The sequence below is a fragment of the Psilocybe cubensis genome, chromosome 1, assembly GCF_017499595.1.
Source record: "Psilocybe cubensis strain MGC-MH-2018 chromosome 1, whole genome shotgun sequence".
Classification (NCBI taxonomy): domain Eukaryota; kingdom Fungi; phylum Basidiomycota; class Agaricomycetes; order Agaricales; family Agrocybaceae; genus Psilocybe; species Psilocybe cubensis.
The window spans coordinates 3,290,961-3,306,665 of NC_062999.1; the positions used below are offsets into that span (position 1 = coordinate 3,290,961).

Sequence of the window (15,705 nt, forward strand, 5' to 3'; positions counted from 1 at the left end):
CACTGCCCTCCTGCGAGGAATTTCTCTATGGAACGGGTCCCTTGAACGTGCTCCAGCAAACTCTAAGTTTTTACAGAAGGTCAGAATCTGAGTCGTAATAATATGTCATATTAGTTAGATCCGGTAAACTACAAATCAGCACGAATATGTAGCTTTAAAACAAGCCTTGTTCCCCCTCTCCTTCTTTCCATCTTTCTGCGTCCGTCGTCGGTGTCAAAGCATCTCGAAAAAAATGCCTGTTGCAATTGATTCATCCGCCCTAGTATGGCAGTGAGTAGGGTTTTATGTACTATCTGGTCGCAAGCTTGCTCCATGCTTTTACTGTTACTTGTGCCCTCAGAACTTTTCGTTTTTCTTGCTGCTGCCATCCCGAGGCCCTCCACGGCGACGCCGTTTGAACCCGTTTTGAGTGATCGAGGGCACCTCGGCACACCTCTCGTGCGAGGGTTGTGCGAGGGTTAGGGTCGATCGTAACGCTGTGACCGATGGCGCCGATCGCTTTGTCAGGCTGTGCCAACCGTCTTTCTGCTCGGTCGCAGCTGTACTTATTTAAAAAGAGGTGTCCATGCCTGATGTCACCGCACCGCATTTGTCTAGCCCCTACATTCATTTTGTCACGTCCCGGCACATTCCGGAGGCCCCCCGCCGCATCATACTCGGGTCTCTGTCTCTGTTTCTGACCTCCTTTGACCCAGAATACAGAGGAGAATGCCCCAGCAGCGGGCAGAAAAGAGATTCGAACGCTACCTCTAGAATCAAGGAATTTGAAAAGACACCTCGGCAGTGCCAGGCACCGTATTCACATACATGCCAATAGATATCTAATTTCAGGCGCCTGTCAGTACAGCATAACGCGCACCGCAGCCGCCATCGGACGCGCCGACGCGCCACACCGGTGACCGCACAAAATATGCCCGATTCGTACTTTCACGTGCATCACCTGTATGCGTCTGTTTGGCATGCTCGTCTCAGTTTGCTCGCCGAGGACGTCAGACAGGACACTTGCAACAGCGAGCACAACTTTTCGGATCTCAAAGCATTCTCCTAATATTCGGGTTAAACCCATGTCATGAACCCTCCAAGTTCCCTTCGAGACCTGTATATTGACCCCTCGCAGGCGTGGGCATTTGTCCCCCCAACCACACCAGCGGTCGCAAACAGCTCAAGCTCCGCTGCGCCCCTGCCCCCTGCCGACACCGCGAAAGTGCACTCATTTCAATGGTCTACACGCCCTTCTCACAACTCGATATTCGATCTCTCTCCTTCTCTGGATCTGTCTGAACCGTCTGGGATCAATGTCGCCCAGCTCTTCAAGGCGTTTCTCGCCTCGGCGGTGCTGCAGTACACCAGCACGGCCATCGTGATGCCATGGGAGGTGGGCAAGCTGCTGCTGCAGGTGCAGTGGGTGCCCCGAGACGCAGGAGATCCAGAACCTATACCGCTAGAAATGGGTGAAGACGACAACGACGATGCGGTATGTGTCTACTTTTTTGCAATCCAAAAATACACGTTTTTGACGTTTTAAAAGTTGAGCGACGATTCAACAGAAAACGACTCTTATTTTGCTGATCCTCACGCAGCACCGTCAAATCGACCGCCTGCGCCAAGAGCACGGGTGGACGAACAGGGTTACGTCATACGACGGTCTGTTTTGGAGGAAGGGACACGGCCAGAGTATATCATACCTGTAGGGAGCGCGGATGGAGTGTGGGGGATGATGAAACGTGTAGGACGATTCCGTGCAGAGGGCTGGCTTGCGCTATGGAAAGGTACAGGAACTACAAGAATGGCTATTGTATTGAAAGAGCTTATTTTGCAAAACAGGGCTTCTGACTTCATGTGTGACGGAGGTGGTGTCTGACAGCCTGCAGCCGATGATTCATGGATTCCTGCAGTCGCTATTCTTTCCCTCACTGAGCGCATTCCACCAGCCACCGATCGTGATCCCAGTGGTGTCGCATCTGATCACCGGATTTATTCTGTCACCTCTTGATCTGATTCGAACGCGATTGATCGTGCAGTCGTTTACGGCTCGCTACCGAAAGTACACAGGACCGCTGGATGCATTCCGACAAATACTGCGGGATGAGGGAGGACTGTACGGGATGTATTTCCACCCACACCTTTTGATTCCAACACTGATCGACAACGCGCTGCGGCCGATGGTGTCTGTTGCGCTGCCGGGGATGCTGCTGTCGTACTTTGGATGGGGACACATCACAGAAGACACGCACCCAATTGGCTGGGGTATGGCAGAGCTGGGAGGGAGCTGCGTAGGGCTGCTGGCGACGCTGCCTGTGGAGACGATCCGGCGGCGGCTGCAGGTGCAGGTGCGGGGGTCGGCAGAGGCGGTGAAGGGATGTGTTGAGCTGCGGCCAGCGGCATACAATGGGGTGGTGGACGCGTTCTGGCACATTCTGACGGAGGAGCGGTCAGACCTGCCCATCCGACAGAACGTGCGGCGGCGGCGACCGTCTGTGAAAGGCAAGGAGCGGGAAGAGGCAGAGGAACGAGAGGCAGCAGACGAGTATGAGAGCTGGTTCCGCAACACAGGGCTGGGACAGCTGTACCGGGGACTGGGGATGCGGCTGAGTGCGAGTGCGGTCGTGTTTGTGCTGGCACTAGTAGGTGGACGGGACGAGGCGGACTCTGGATGGGCAGAGATATAGTACAAGTAGATAGTGGATATTAATAAATGAGACATTGACGGGAATTGCCGATGAAGGACGTCAGTAAAATAGTTTGGGGCATTTGGACAAGACCGCCATGGCCAAAGGTATGTCTGCTGCAGAACCCTCGACTGTCCCTCTGCTCGCACGCGCACTCAACCGCATCCGCTCTACCCCGCCCAGAGTCATTGCCTCCCCTCCTACTCGTCTGTATATATCTCTCTCTCTCCCCTGTGTCTCTCTGACGCCCTGTTGCAGAACCACGCCGCGCTGCCGTCGCCCTCATCATCCGCGTCGTCCCTTCGCCCCTCGCTCCAGCGCCCCACAACACAGACAAGCCAGCCTCCCTCTCCGACTTTTTCGATGCAGACTGGGTAAACCACCCCGCTGCCCGTCCAGAGATCCTCTTTCTCCACCGCGACGAGGCTGCTCCAGCAACAGACGCCTCTCTCTGGCAGGCAAAGCTTCGCCACAACACTACAGAGGCCCATGTCGCCTTCCCCGGAGGAAGGACTGAACCAGACGACGAGGGAGGTCTCTACACCGGTGCGTCAACCTGCATGACTCTACTCACTCTTGTTCCTCACACAATACAGCCATGAGACAAACTTGGGAGGAAATCGGCATCGACCTCGCCGAGCCATGCTACTCGTACATTGGCCAGCTAGACGACCGCGAAATAACAACCTCCCTCGGAAAGCGCCTACTCATGATTCTCTCTCCCTTCGTCTTTCTCCAGCTCACTCCACACGCGCCTCCGCCAGACCCTGTTCCTTCCACCTCTCTCCACTGGACTCCCCTCGCCTCTCTCGTCTCCATCCATTCCCCTCCAAAATGGAGCTCTGTCACCGTCGACGCTGCCTCTCGCCTCGCCCCTAAGCATTCCACCATCCTCCGTTTCCTCGTTCGCGTCTTTATTGGCAGCATGCAGTTCCCCGCAATCATCATTCAGCCCTCTACAGACAACTCCTCTCTACCCTCTGACAAAGAAAAGGCTGCCCTCCAATCCTCTCCCTCTGCAAAACACAAACAGCTCAAGCTGTGGGGTCTCTCCCTCGGCATGACCCTCGATCTCATGTCCTACATGATTCTCACCCCCTCCACATCCAACGCCTCCAACGGCTCCCGCCCCAATCCCAACCCGACCTCACCCCTCTCTTCCGTTATGCAGCTTCCGTACCAGCCCGTCGCCGAGGACTTTAGAATGGAATACATCGCGCCCAGCCTCGCCAGCGTCTTCCCCCGGTTCTCATACCCGGATGTCAATTTCTGGATCTGGTATTTGCCCCTATTCCCTCCATTCATCATCCCGCCGCGTTATCTCTGACCCTTTTTTTCTTCAGGGTGTTCGGCAAGCGATATCGAGAAGTTGTAAGGGGCTGGGAAGCCAGCGTACGCGATGGCGGTACAAACGATCGCAGGTACGTGTATACCCTATATCCAATTCATCTTGTTCACTCCCGATATAGAGTCAACTGGTCGGGATCGGCGCTTAATACGTTTTACGCTGCGATTCGCAAGGCTCTTGTCGTCGTCATTGTCGCGCGGGCTTTAGGCGTGCTATTTGGCGTATCGTTCGCGCTCTGGTGGATATTCAGCTGATTTGATTTTTTAACATTTTTCAATTTGACGGAGTATCTGTGTGTTGGGGATATGGAGATGATGTTTTTCTTTTCTTTTTACCCTTTTTTTACAATTTTTTTTCCTTCTTCTTCGATATGTTGGATGATTCGATTTATATCCGTCGATTCGCTTTTTTTTTCTTCTTTTCTTTTGGTGGAGTTTACCAATTTACGACTTTGGGATCTGGCAAGTTGTGCAAGAATTAAGATTTGGGTGGACGTACTCTCGAAAAAGGCATTGCTACTCCCCAAATCCCGAGGCGCCGCGAATGGAGAGGAGAGGAGTAAATCTGCGATTAGCAGATATTAGATGTATGTATATGTATATGTAGTTTATTTTTCATGTATATATACATACAACTTCACGCACCGGTTCCGAGATTTTTGTATCTCCCAGGTCAGATATTGGATCTTCGTTGAGTGAGGTAAGGTTGATTGTGGAGGGTTTAACGTTTAACGTTTATTGCCGTGGATGGGATTGGGGATGGGTTAAAGGAAGAAGCTACACGTCTCTCCCATCTCCATCTCTTTTCTTATATACGGATACGGAATGTCAATTCAATATATCAACGTTCATGCACATGTCCATCGACATTCGAACGTCAAGGTGTAACATGATCACAGTGAAAGGAACGAGAATATCACATGGAATTGGACCTTGCTAGTGTCATTTTTCTGAAGTTTAGCTTGAATTTGTATGGTGTTTTGTGGATGATTGAACCTGAGCTGAACCTGACATATAGATTACTTGTCTTGACTTCTCTTGTCCCTTTTCTTATCATCACCTACTTAGGATTTGTATCTGTACGTACCGAGACTCTATACATTTGGCCAATGGCCCTTTACATTACACAAAAAATGTCATGATTGACTCTGATTCGGAGATGAGTCGGATTACTATCACTATCACTCAATCAGTCGCATCCTTCTTACTTGCTATACTGTGTCAGTGTCGGAGACGGGACAGATGAACGCGGTCAGTTTACCTTTTGATAAATGGAAACGGTATACTATATAAAATGGACCCTGAGAAGTAGCCCTTGATGTAACCAATTCAATTCCAAGTTTACTCGGAGGAGAACCTGTACCTGTAAAAGTCGAGAGAGCGTTCAAAATATGAGTCCAAGCTTCAAACAAACACGGTACACTCTCAAACTTGAACAAAGTCTCAATATTGATACACATACTACACCCATCGCTTATTTACGTTTCGCTTCTACTCCTCCAGCCAAAAAAAAAAGTCCCAGATGTACCTTATCCAAAAAACGACAGCCGGCGACCCCCTCGCACACGACATCGAAAAAGAGATAACATCAACCGAATGTTGGCTGATTCAACAAGTCCAAAGAACCAATCACGCTAGAGGCAGTCCACAGACATCACAGTCCCCGCCATGGTCGTTTTCGAACGTGCAATGCGGGCAAATCTGAATATTCGACGACCCGCCTGCACTTGAGTCGCCGGATGCAGCTGCTGCTGCTGCCGCGCGTGCCGCATCGTCTGCTGCGATCTGGTCGTACACTTCCGGGGGGATATCGTCGTCGTCCATTCTGTCGGCACCACTTGCGCTGGGACCAGAACTACTCCGTCGAGCAGCTGAAGTAAATAATTAAAAAAAAAGCATCAGCAAGCCGATTCCATTTCTGCGGAAATGAAAAATGTGAAACGTACGAGCACTTTCCCGGGTGAACGTCATCAAGGTATGCCATCCTTCAGTCTCCAAAACAGGATCGATATTCTTGGCGTCCTCCAGGAGTGTAGGTGACGTGATAGTACGCATTAAAACCTTAATATCATCCTATACTCACGTAAGCGCACAGGCGCTTAATCATCAGACACAACATCCGTTTTCGGGGGTAAACATAGGTAGACAAAAACGTACATTGGAAAACAATTGAGTGGTTTGCAGGAACGCGACAAAGTGCCAGTCGCTCAGCCATTTCGCCAGTTCGATCTTTTTATAGCTTTCGCTTCCTGGATACAATGATGGCGCTTCCAGTCTGTTAAGCGCCGACATGGCAGTCTCGAGACTTTGGTTTTCCAATCCAGGTCTGTTTTCAATGGCAAATGCAGTAGACTGGAAGATCGGTGACGGGTTTTGTGGGAAACCATGCGTAACCTTTGAGTCATCAAACATCAGCAAGTTTGTAAACGGCAAGAGTGCAACAGAAAACATACATTCACCAAAAGATATTCAACCGGGAAACAAGGTTTGGCGCTTTTCTTCACTTCAAGGTTGTACTCGTTCCGGTACGAGAAGAAAACATCAGGAACGTATCTTGCTGAATCGTTCGTCCTGTCTTCTTCCTTCACACGAACGATGCCTGGGTCTACGCTTGCCTCAATCATATCCGCCTCAACCATAGCCACAGCTTGCTCAGAGACTTGATACGCAGACACGTCGACTTGCCCATCCTCAGTGGCTGTTAGGACAGCCGTAACAAGTCGTGACGCGTACTGTCCAGTGGGAGACGATTTACTGGCCGTCGGGTTGCTCTTCTGCACAGTCGCCGCAAAAATAGCCTCCAAAGATGACAGGTAGAATGATTGGGGGTGCCGCTTATACACGTTCTTGGTACGATCCTCGGGAGTTGGATCCAAGTCCGTGAAGATGTATCCGACGACTGAGAGAGGCGTCGACGCCTCACTTGCTAGTTGACGAATACGTGTTTCTTCCTCCCATGGCCAGCCCAGAGTCAGTCCATCAATTTCTCCTTGCTGAGGTGGTTCGTAGATAGCTTCCACTACGGCCTTGACGCCCATCGGAACCTTGTCATATGGTTCATAGCGACCTATCAACCATCCAAAGCGCTGAAGACCAGTCTTTCTCCACGCTTGAAGGAACCGATCGATGATCTCCAATGACGCTATCTCCAGGTGATCAACCATTCGAAACGGCTGCGACTGCAGGGTTATCGAAGAAGGTTGGCACGCAGTACAGATGCCTGCGGGCCACGGAGGATGTGTGGCAGTCGGACATGGCACTTTGACTTTGTACGAAAGTGGGTTCAAAGGAGGCAATTGGGATGCAGCGGATGCCGATGGTTTTGGCGTAATCTTCTGCAAATATGCATGATACGATAGATGCTTAATAGAGTGTTCCTTGTGGTATGCGGCATCGTAAGGTTCCAAGGGCATGCAATAATCACACATCCCGTTCAATGCGTGTTTGCAGAATCGTGAATCTCGCTGCCGGGGAATTTTGCCTGATGTAGATCTCCAGTAGGTATCCACAGGATCCTCTTGCACGAGCTCCCAGGGACGTTTCGCACTTTCTTTTGCGGCGCCCGTACTCGACGTCGCAGCTGACGTAGAGGGAGCGGGCGTAGCATCATTGCTTTCCGATTTCGGTTTGTACGATACAAAGACAAGATCGCCATGGCTATGGTATACTGTAAGTCATTAAGATACACGACCGATATGAGGACCACTCACTTGAGACCCAATTTTTTCAACGTCTGGCCCTTCAAAGCAGAGATCTTGACTTCATTTCCTCGAGGTTGATTTGATATTGTTATACTGGAAACATCGGGATCGGTTGATGTCTCTAAAATCTAAAAAAGATATCAGCGTTTCTTAACACTTGGGCACACTCTATTCTACCTTTTCCAACAATTTGGAAATGTCATCATCTGGGGAGAAGTCATAACGAAAGTTGCCGTCTTTCGATCTGATCCTGATCAACTATGGATAGTGAGTTGAATAGCTAACAATCCAGAAGATCATTCACATACCATACTGTGCAGTATTTGGGGCGATTGTATGTAGAATAAGACAACAAGTTTGAATCGCAAGTGTTGGATGTATGCGTCTTCGGGGACGACGCGTCAGGCCCAAGACGCGTAATGGCTGACTCAGCACCGTCCCGATCAAACTTTCCTGATTGAGTGGAGCTCCTATTAACCGGCACCGGTGGCTCTACTGAAGCAGGCCTTCATTCTTGCTCATTGTAGGCGTCCTTGTTCTTACAATGCGTCTGAAAGCTTTGGGCTGCTATCAGGTGGTACAGAAGGCGGCGTTAGAATTTGACTGGAGTAAATTGGCAGGACTGCCCGTGTAGTGGGTCCGGTGAAGGATTTTGAATACCGACTAACTTCTTGTGGCGAGATTACAGCAAATAATGTGCCGATCAGGCGTGATAGACTCGTACTCGACTAACGCCTCCCACATCGCAGGAAGCGCCGTATTTCCTCGAAAGATTACAAGTTATTTAATGTATAATGTTTATAAGGCCTGCAAGCGACTGTGCATCAGATGGATTTGGCTTTTAGAAGCATTGCCGTGCTACTCGTTCGAACTGTCGCAATTTTGTGTACCGATGGCGAATCAAGGCTCTTACCGTATGTTTTGCCTCGCCTCCAACCCAATACTCAAAGTATTATTACCACATCTCTTTGTTGCGTGTTATGCTATCTCTCAAAAGCGAGGCTCTAGAGGACACAGTTTGCCTTACGTCCCCAGAACCATCTGGTGCTCAGGAATTACAATTCTGGGAAACATTTGCATTTGACATGGAGCGGGAGCAACACGCAAACTCTCGGAATCCTCGAGACCCACAAAGATCACGCTCTACTTCTACGTCTAATACGACAGCGCAGCATTCGCGTATACATTCAGGAGCTCCAAGTAAGCCATATATATTTGCATTTCTGTTCCGCGTTCGAACCGTCGTGTCCGTTAGGCGTACAAGATGCTGCATTACTGGCCCAATTTGCCGCTGCCACAGGGGGCGGCGACCTCAGTCAGGTGTATTCCAATATAATGGCCCAAAACCCTTATCCATCCATGGGCCCAACGCCTGGCTTTTACGGAAACTTCTTGCACCACGGTTCGATGCCGACGCAACTGCCTCCGCTATCTTCACTTGACTTTCCATGGAATAACGTCCCCCAGCAACCGCAGGCTAGTTCCAGTCATTACGACCACCGTCAAGAAGATCCAAATACAAGAATGCATACTTTACCACCATATATGGACGCGCAGTTTACACCGTCTGGGCCCCGCCCTGCTCAGACGACTAAAGAGAGCAAGCGAGGGAAAGCGGCATCAAGCTCCACGGTGAATGAGAATCGATCAACAAGTTCTCCGGAGGTCGATATGACGGAAGCGGAACGCGCAGCCATCGCAGACGAGAAAAGACGCAGAAATACAGCAGCATCCGGTAAGAGAAACTCATCTCAAGAACGATAATTCACTGAGCTATAAACATCGCAGCGCGTTTTCGAATCAAGAAGAAGCACAAAACTCTGGGACTCGAGCGATCCGTGTCGGACCTGACTGGGAGGGCAGAAGAACTAGAGAGAGAGGCTGCCGACTTGCGTAGAGAGAACGGATGGTTAAAAGAAATCGTCATGCTCAAAGGCACCAGATTTGCCGCAAATAACGCGGCACATAGGGAAGCATTGAGTCAGGCCGCTGCTCTCGCAACTGGTGGTTATACAGACGCGTCCAGGGAACCTGCGGGTAGTTCGACTCGGAAGGGAGAGGCATCAGAGTCCGAGCGATCAGAATCAGAGTCATCCGATGTTGAGGAAAAAAAGTCAAAGACCAAGGGGAAGGGGAAGAAATCGTCAAAAAATGAGTGATATGGGCCTACTTTTCAACTTTTCTCCTGCGGTCTTCTGTCGTTTTTATCTTCTCTTTCCTGCTTGTCTTTGTAGGTCTATATATTTTTAAGGAAGGCTCATTTAGTGGTATTTACTTCATATAAACCTATTCTCATACCTTGGACACCCAATTAACGTACAGTCCGGCTTTGTCGAGATGGAGGGGCACAGAAAAAGAACGGCAGTGAGCTGAATTTATAGCCAGGTTCGGTGCATCAAAGCGGCGGAACCCTTGCCATCGGGCGAAAATCCGGTTCCCACGCATCTTCTACTGCTCAAGCGGATGGTCAGCCGCGACTGATTTGTGTTCTTTAGTACTTGCACACCACTTGGCATATCTCTCTCTCAATGTCTTTTGGAAGACCTCCTTCTATTAATGTAGGTTTCAAGGTCACTGCCCCGGATCGCGGATCGTTTCCCCTGGATCATTATGGTGCGTGGAAATTTCAAGTAAACATTTTGTTCAGGGCTGATAATAGGTACACCCAACCAGGGGAGTGCAAGGATAAAATGCAGCAATATATGGCATGTTTGAAGCAAAACGGGAGCACATCTACTCCTTGCAGGAATCTGAGCAAGGAATATCTTGACTGCCGCATGAACAAGTAAGTCGTGTCGCCAGTTTCAAGTCAATGTAACCCTATTGAATGATCCGGCAATTACAGAGGTCTCATGGAGCGGGACGAGTGGAAAAACCTTGGTCTCTCCAATGTAGATAACAAGTCTAAACCTTCTGAATCAACCAATGCAGGGGCCTCTGCATCAGACGACAAGTCGTCAACTCAATGCCGCGCGTAGGGAACCACAAGTGGGAATGGAATGCCCGAGGCTCTATGAATCACATTCTCTTTACCACCGCGCAGAAAGCTACCTACGGGGTGTAGGATAAAGTGTTGTTACAAGTCCACTTGTGTGTCCTTTTTCCCGAACACTATCCCGGCCCCCGTTGGTGTCTCTCCGCTACGCAATATGCCCGACGGCCAGTGCTCGTCGGTCACGCCAAGGCTTTGTTGCCTAGATGTGTTCGGCGATGTTGACAATTAAATACTAATGAATCATCATTTTTTTAACTGTCCATGGCTTTTGTATTAACCAGTAGCAGTCGATAGCAGGCCATGCTCACTGGCAATAATATGCCAACTTGGCATCCAAAATCGTTTTGCACGAGCTTTATCAATCACAAGTTAAAATTGGTTGCGTTGCGAATGTCCGGCACGTTCGTGACCAACAATAAATCGATGAGAACAAGCCCTCAGCAGTATGGGCAGTCCGGTGAAAGTAGTCCAACTCCAGTTGGAAACTTGGCAGAGATTTTTTTTGCGGCTCCGCCTTTTATGGTGCGAAGGCGGAACGTGGTCACGAAGTATTAAAAATATACAGAGACAACACAGAAGAACGTTGAACGGAGCGATAAGCCTCTCGCCCGCAGCCCCGTTACCCAGCGTCAGTTTAGCCATTCTGGTCCCCAATCGGAATTTTGCAGCCACCTGAACGTTCGTCTGTTGCCAAACACTGGCCAGATCGTCGCATATGGAGCACTTCATTCCGAATGATGCATCCTTCCGCTGATTGCGACAGCCATGCTGCCACTGTATTTGGGTAAATGGTGCGAGTATTTATTTATTTAGCGAGAAAACCCGTGAAACAGAGGCTGCCTCTTAGTCCTAACAGAACGCGTAAAGATCTCGCACCCGCCTCTTCACCATGCGTTTGGCAGTTGTCTCTGAAAGCCTTTACATTCTCGCCGGACTTGGTCTGGTGGTGGCAAGCCCTGTAGATCGAAGGGCGCCAAAAGGACAGTACTTTGACGTACAGGTAAAGTAGTTAATTAATGGGTTTCGTACGTTTATTTTCTGACGAGGAGCTTTCAGGGACATCGGGGTAGCCGTGGTGAGGCGGTGGAAAGTACTTTGCCATCATTCGCGTGGTTTGTCTGCGAGGAAATATATGAACTATCTTTCAAACCTTGATACACCTTTGAACAGGGGATTGATTGACGGTGTGGTAACGCTTGAGCTCGACAATGGTATCACAAAGGTTGAATAACTTTTTTTTGTTATTTTAAAGAAGATAATATTGCTAACGCCGATTGTACAGGATGGTGCTGTGATAGTTTGGCATGATGAGGTCATTGAAGCTGACAAGTGCAACGATACCAAGCCTGCGGTATGTGTAGTTTGAAAACATACACCTTTGCAGGAGATAGTGCTTGACGTACCTGCATGTTGTAGTTTAAGAACGATCCTGATTTCCCCTACGTCGGCAAACATGTCGCCAACCTGACTTTAGCGCAGATCAAGACTCTTGATTGTGGTTCGAAGCGTCTGTCTTCTTTCCGTGAGTTGGATGCTTTTGATTTAAAGGATTACATTAATTGACGTTTCACAGCGCTCCAGTTGACTTATCCAGGAACCAAAATTTCGACGCTTGGAGAGCTCTTCAAGTTTGCCCAATGCGTTGACCCAGAACGCAGAATCCAATGGAATATTGAATCCAAAATCAATCCTGAACAGACTAATTCTACCCGGGGAGTTGACGACTTTGTGAAGCTCCAGCTAGCAGAATTCAAGAAGAGCTCGTATAAACTCTCTCAGATCACAGTGAGCCCCCTTCGAGTGGCATGAAATGATGATTACTGAAGCGTAATTGTAGTACCAAAGTTTCGACTGGAGGACGCTGATGGGTATGAAGGTGTGTTTGTCATGCGATAAGAAAGAAAGACAGCTAAAGCTTGAGATAGGCTCTTGAACCCCGGGTTCCAACTGCCGCGTTGCTTGACGAGTACGTCGAAATGACCTCAATTCCAATTACTCCACATCTAATACTTTGATAAGTACAACCCTGTATGGACCCAACAACACCACTTCGGTGTGGCTCGGAGGGCTCCGCCTCGACGACTTCAAGGGGAAAACCACGGGGGAAAAAATTGCATATGCCGCCAAGTCAATCAAAGCGAGCATTGTGTCGCCAGGAGTTTATTCCAGTGCGAGTAGCGCTGACCCTAGCGAGGAAGGCTATATCCCTTTTGCAACCAAGGACATGATTGACAAGGCGCATGAACTCGGAATGCTGGTGAAGCCCTGGACTGTATGCCTTTAACGATTTAACCGTAGAATTTGCCTAACGGTTCATTCGACAGATTAACCGGCTCAACATCGCAGAACAAATCCTCGACTGGGGTGTCGATGGAATCATCACAGATTACCCAGCGACGGTTCGCAGGCTAGCTGAACAGCGCGGAAAGCCAGTTGCGCCGGCTTTTAGCAAAAAGACGGTGCTGGGATGCCTGAACAAGCACTTGCAGAAAGCGTAGTATATCTATAAGACGATAAATACCCATACTTTAGTAGACAGAGGAATAATATCCGCGTGGTTGTGAATAACAGGAGTCAGTGACCAGTCATGCCGGAACGGAACGGAGATTCTCGGCAAGGACCGAGAGGAAAGTGTAGTCGTCGTTACTTTTATTTCAGTCAACATACTCGCTCTCCTCTAATGGCTACATTTCAGGCCGTCAAAAAGGCGGTCACCCTCACCCCCACCGTCCGCGCCCTCCCCAGCGGCATTCCCCATGCTCCCCTTCTGAACCTCGCCGCCAGGGCTCCCCATGATCCCCATGCCCATGGTGCCGCAGGTCCTCGCGCTGACGCTGCCCCACAATGGGCTGGAGGCGTTTCCCGCACTGCTTCGGGTCTGGTGTCCAAGACGTTCACCACAGGTCTCTATTTCTCTATTCATTGTATCCAAAATCTCACAAAGATATGCAGTCTCTCCTACCTCCAACTTCCAGCAGCGATACATCCACACCTCTGTTGCCAGGAAAGACGCGCCTGAAGTCCCAGATTTCTCTGCTTATCGCACCAACCCCGAGACCAACCGTGCTCTCTCCTACTTCATGGTCGGCTCCCTCGGTGTTATCTCTGCTTCCGCTGCAAAGTCCAGCGTGTCAGAGTTCCTCCAGAGCATGGCTGCCTCTGCCGACGTTCTCGCCTTGGCCAAGGTCGAGGTTGACCTCACCACCATTCCCGAGGGCAAAAACGTTATCATCAAATGGCGAGGAAAGCCAGTGTTCATCAGGCACAGGACTCAGTCCGAAATCGACGAAGCCCGCAGCTCCGACTGGAAGTCTTTCAGGGATCCTCAAGCCGATGAGGACCGAGTGAAGAAGCCGGAGTGGTTGGTCATGTTGGGCGTTTGCACCCATCTGGGATGTGTCCCCATTGGCGAGGCTGGTGACTATGGAGGCTGGTGAGTTGGCTTGCTCTTCAAACTTGTTCGCATTTGTCAATAAATGTATTTAGGTTCTGCCCTTGCCACGGCTCTCACTACGATATCTGTGCGTAATATTTGTTGAGTTTGATGGCTGTATTCTGACCTTTTATTCTAGCCGGTCGTGCCCGCAAAGGCCCTGCTCCTGTAAGCATCCTCCCAATCATAAACAAACATTTGCTTACAATTCTATTTCTTTTCTCAGTTGAACTTGGAGGTTCCCGTATACGAATTCAACGAGACAGAAGATAAACTCGTCATTGGTTAATTTGTTTACTTTAGAGACCTGTGGAGTTTTTATATTAGACCCATCAATGAAGTGTGTTTGTTGAAACCTTGGAGAAGTTCTTTTTACTGTACAACGAATTCAACGCGGTATAGCCTTTTAAGAGAGCGACTAAGACTATGTATCCCGAGGCCGAGCCCGTGTAGTCTCAGTCTGGAAGTTTGGTTCCCGGTAAAGATCTCACCTACATATTAATGCCGTCATACTCGGTGTTTCTCACCTTTCGACTTGACCACCACCTTCAGACTCGATTTCATCCACATCGACAAGGTCTAGAGAGCCATGGCAAGAGTACAGCTCCTTTCAATTGCTTCTTTATCAGGCCTCTTTAACCTCAATGCTGTCTATCTTACTGGATATGCATGGCTCTTCGGCATGTGTGAGTTTCTCCCTAGATGGAATTGGTCACTGTTATATCCAGCATGCTTATTTCTATACTCTTGTAGCCGTGTGGGTAACTTTCTTTGGAGGTGAGGCGCAAAGTATTGGTTTTCAGGGGCAAACAATACTGATGGTTCAATTTGAAAGGCATCATCGCGTACAGGGCTCTTCGTATGTCCACCGTATTTGTTCGTCTCATGTAGTACACGTTTGGGCTTAACCGTTGGAATCCAGCACGTCATCAGTTCGGTGCTCTGCAACACAAAACTTTCCCGGTCTATTTTGTGTTGTCCATGCTGCTTTCGTCGGGCCTTATGGCTATATGGACCTTCAAACACCCAGACATCCTAGTCTATCTAGCTCGTCCTAATGTCGCTGACGTGGCCCAATTCTATGCTCTTGCCACTGTATTTTCCTCGCAAGCACTGAACTATTTTGTCATTGGGCCTTTGACTAGCAAGTAAGCCACTTTATATTTCTTTGTATTACAAGGAAGTTGCTGATATATTCACAGGACCATGTTCCAGAGGCAACGGCTTGAGAAAGAAGAAGGCAAAGTTTACAATGATCCGGGTGTGAGTAGGATTCATTTTGGACGATTCAGCATTGTAATACTCAAAGGATGTAACAGGTTTCCGACGAAATGAAGGCCTTAAATCGTCGTTTTGGTTCGTTACATGGCATCAGTTCACTGGCCAACCTCGGGGCAGTTCTAGCGTTGGGTTTCCATGGCTTATGGATTGGCAACGCTGGCGTAAAAGGATATTGAGGATTTTGGAACTGACCTTCTAAAGAATTGGAATAGCATGCTTGCTAAAAGATTTACACATGTGCTGATTAGCACCTTTTAAGAATTTATAAGACAAAGATAA

The 15,705-nt window shown here is 49.2% G+C and overlaps 8 protein-coding genes across 8 annotated transcripts; 7 read left to right on the forward strand and 1 right to left on the reverse strand.

The window, feature by feature from the left end:
- Positions 1–1,069: 1,069 nt before the first annotated feature.
- JR316_0001132 (Mitochondrial fusion and transport protein ugo1) lies at positions 1,070–2,669 on the forward strand (the record flags this gene model as incomplete). The annotated part of the gene is made up of 3 exons (XM_047886945.1): positions 1,070–1,474; positions 1,529–1,769; positions 1,825–2,669. The coding sequence occupies 3 exons, from the start codon at positions 1,070–1,072 to the stop codon at positions 2,667–2,669; spliced, it is 1,491 nt and encodes a 496-aa protein (XP_047754691.1).
- A 97-nt stretch (positions 2,670–2,766) lies between these two features.
- On the forward strand, positions 2,767–4,271 carry JR316_0001133 (uncharacterized protein; the record flags this gene model as incomplete). The annotated part of the gene is made up of 5 exons (XM_047886946.1): positions 2,767–2,875; positions 2,928–3,215; positions 3,266–3,947; positions 4,013–4,090; positions 4,139–4,271. The coding sequence occupies 5 exons, from the start codon at positions 2,767–2,769 to the stop codon at positions 4,269–4,271; spliced, it is 1,290 nt and encodes a 429-aa protein (XP_047754692.1).
- A 1,374-nt stretch (positions 4,272–5,645) lies between these two features.
- Positions 5,646–8,028, reverse strand: JR316_0001134 (Nuclear protein localization protein 4; the record flags this gene model as incomplete). The annotated part of the gene is made up of 7 exons (XM_047886947.1): positions 5,646–5,887; positions 5,963–6,089; positions 6,174–6,410; positions 6,470–7,673; positions 7,727–7,845; positions 7,895–7,975; positions 8,026–8,028. 7 exons carry the CDS (start codon positions 8,026–8,028, stop codon positions 5,646–5,648), a joined length of 2,013 nt encoding a protein of 670 aa, XP_047754693.1.
- Positions 8,029–8,697: 669 nt separating this feature from the next.
- On the forward strand, positions 8,698–9,876 carry JR316_0001135 (Transcription factor zip1; the record flags this gene model as incomplete). Its single annotated transcript, XM_047886948.1, has 3 exons — positions 8,698–8,917; positions 8,973–9,452; positions 9,506–9,876. 3 exons carry the CDS (start codon positions 8,698–8,700, stop codon positions 9,874–9,876), a joined length of 1,071 nt encoding a protein of 356 aa, XP_047754694.1.
- Positions 9,877–10,245: 369 nt separating this feature from the next.
- On the forward strand, positions 10,246–10,695 carry JR316_0001136 (Cytochrome c oxidase assembly protein COX19; the record flags this gene model as incomplete). Its single annotated transcript, XM_047886949.1, has 2 exons — positions 10,246–10,502; positions 10,563–10,695. The coding sequence occupies 2 exons, from the start codon at positions 10,246–10,248 to the stop codon at positions 10,693–10,695; spliced, it is 390 nt and encodes a 129-aa protein (XP_047754695.1).
- A 906-nt stretch (positions 10,696–11,601) lies between these two features.
- Positions 11,602–13,210, forward strand: JR316_0001137 (Glycerophosphodiester phosphodiesterase; the record flags this gene model as incomplete). Its single annotated transcript, XM_047886950.1, has 10 exons — positions 11,602–11,712; positions 11,769–11,824; positions 11,883–11,934; positions 11,995–12,063; positions 12,129–12,234; positions 12,286–12,497; positions 12,550–12,588; positions 12,638–12,678; positions 12,732–12,984; positions 13,037–13,210. The coding sequence occupies 10 exons, from the start codon at positions 11,602–11,604 to the stop codon at positions 13,208–13,210; spliced, it is 1,113 nt and encodes a 370-aa protein (XP_047754696.1).
- Positions 13,211–13,392: 182 nt separating this feature from the next.
- JR316_0001138 (hsp70 nucleotide exchange factor fes1) lies at positions 13,393–14,434 on the forward strand (the record flags this gene model as incomplete). The annotated part of the gene is made up of 5 exons (XM_047886951.1): positions 13,393–13,615; positions 13,665–14,145; positions 14,199–14,233; positions 14,285–14,313; positions 14,372–14,434. 5 exons carry the CDS (start codon positions 13,393–13,395, stop codon positions 14,432–14,434), a joined length of 831 nt encoding a protein of 276 aa, XP_047754697.1.
- Positions 14,435–14,734: 300 nt separating this feature from the next.
- Positions 14,735–15,602, forward strand: JR316_0001139 (Transmembrane protein 205; the record flags this gene model as incomplete). The annotated part of the gene is made up of 6 exons (XM_047886952.1): positions 14,735–14,831; positions 14,899–14,922; positions 14,981–15,004; positions 15,068–15,293; positions 15,348–15,408; positions 15,465–15,602. The coding sequence occupies 6 exons, from the start codon at positions 14,735–14,737 to the stop codon at positions 15,600–15,602; spliced, it is 570 nt and encodes a 189-aa protein (XP_047754698.1).
- Positions 15,603–15,705: the final 103 nt, after the last annotated feature.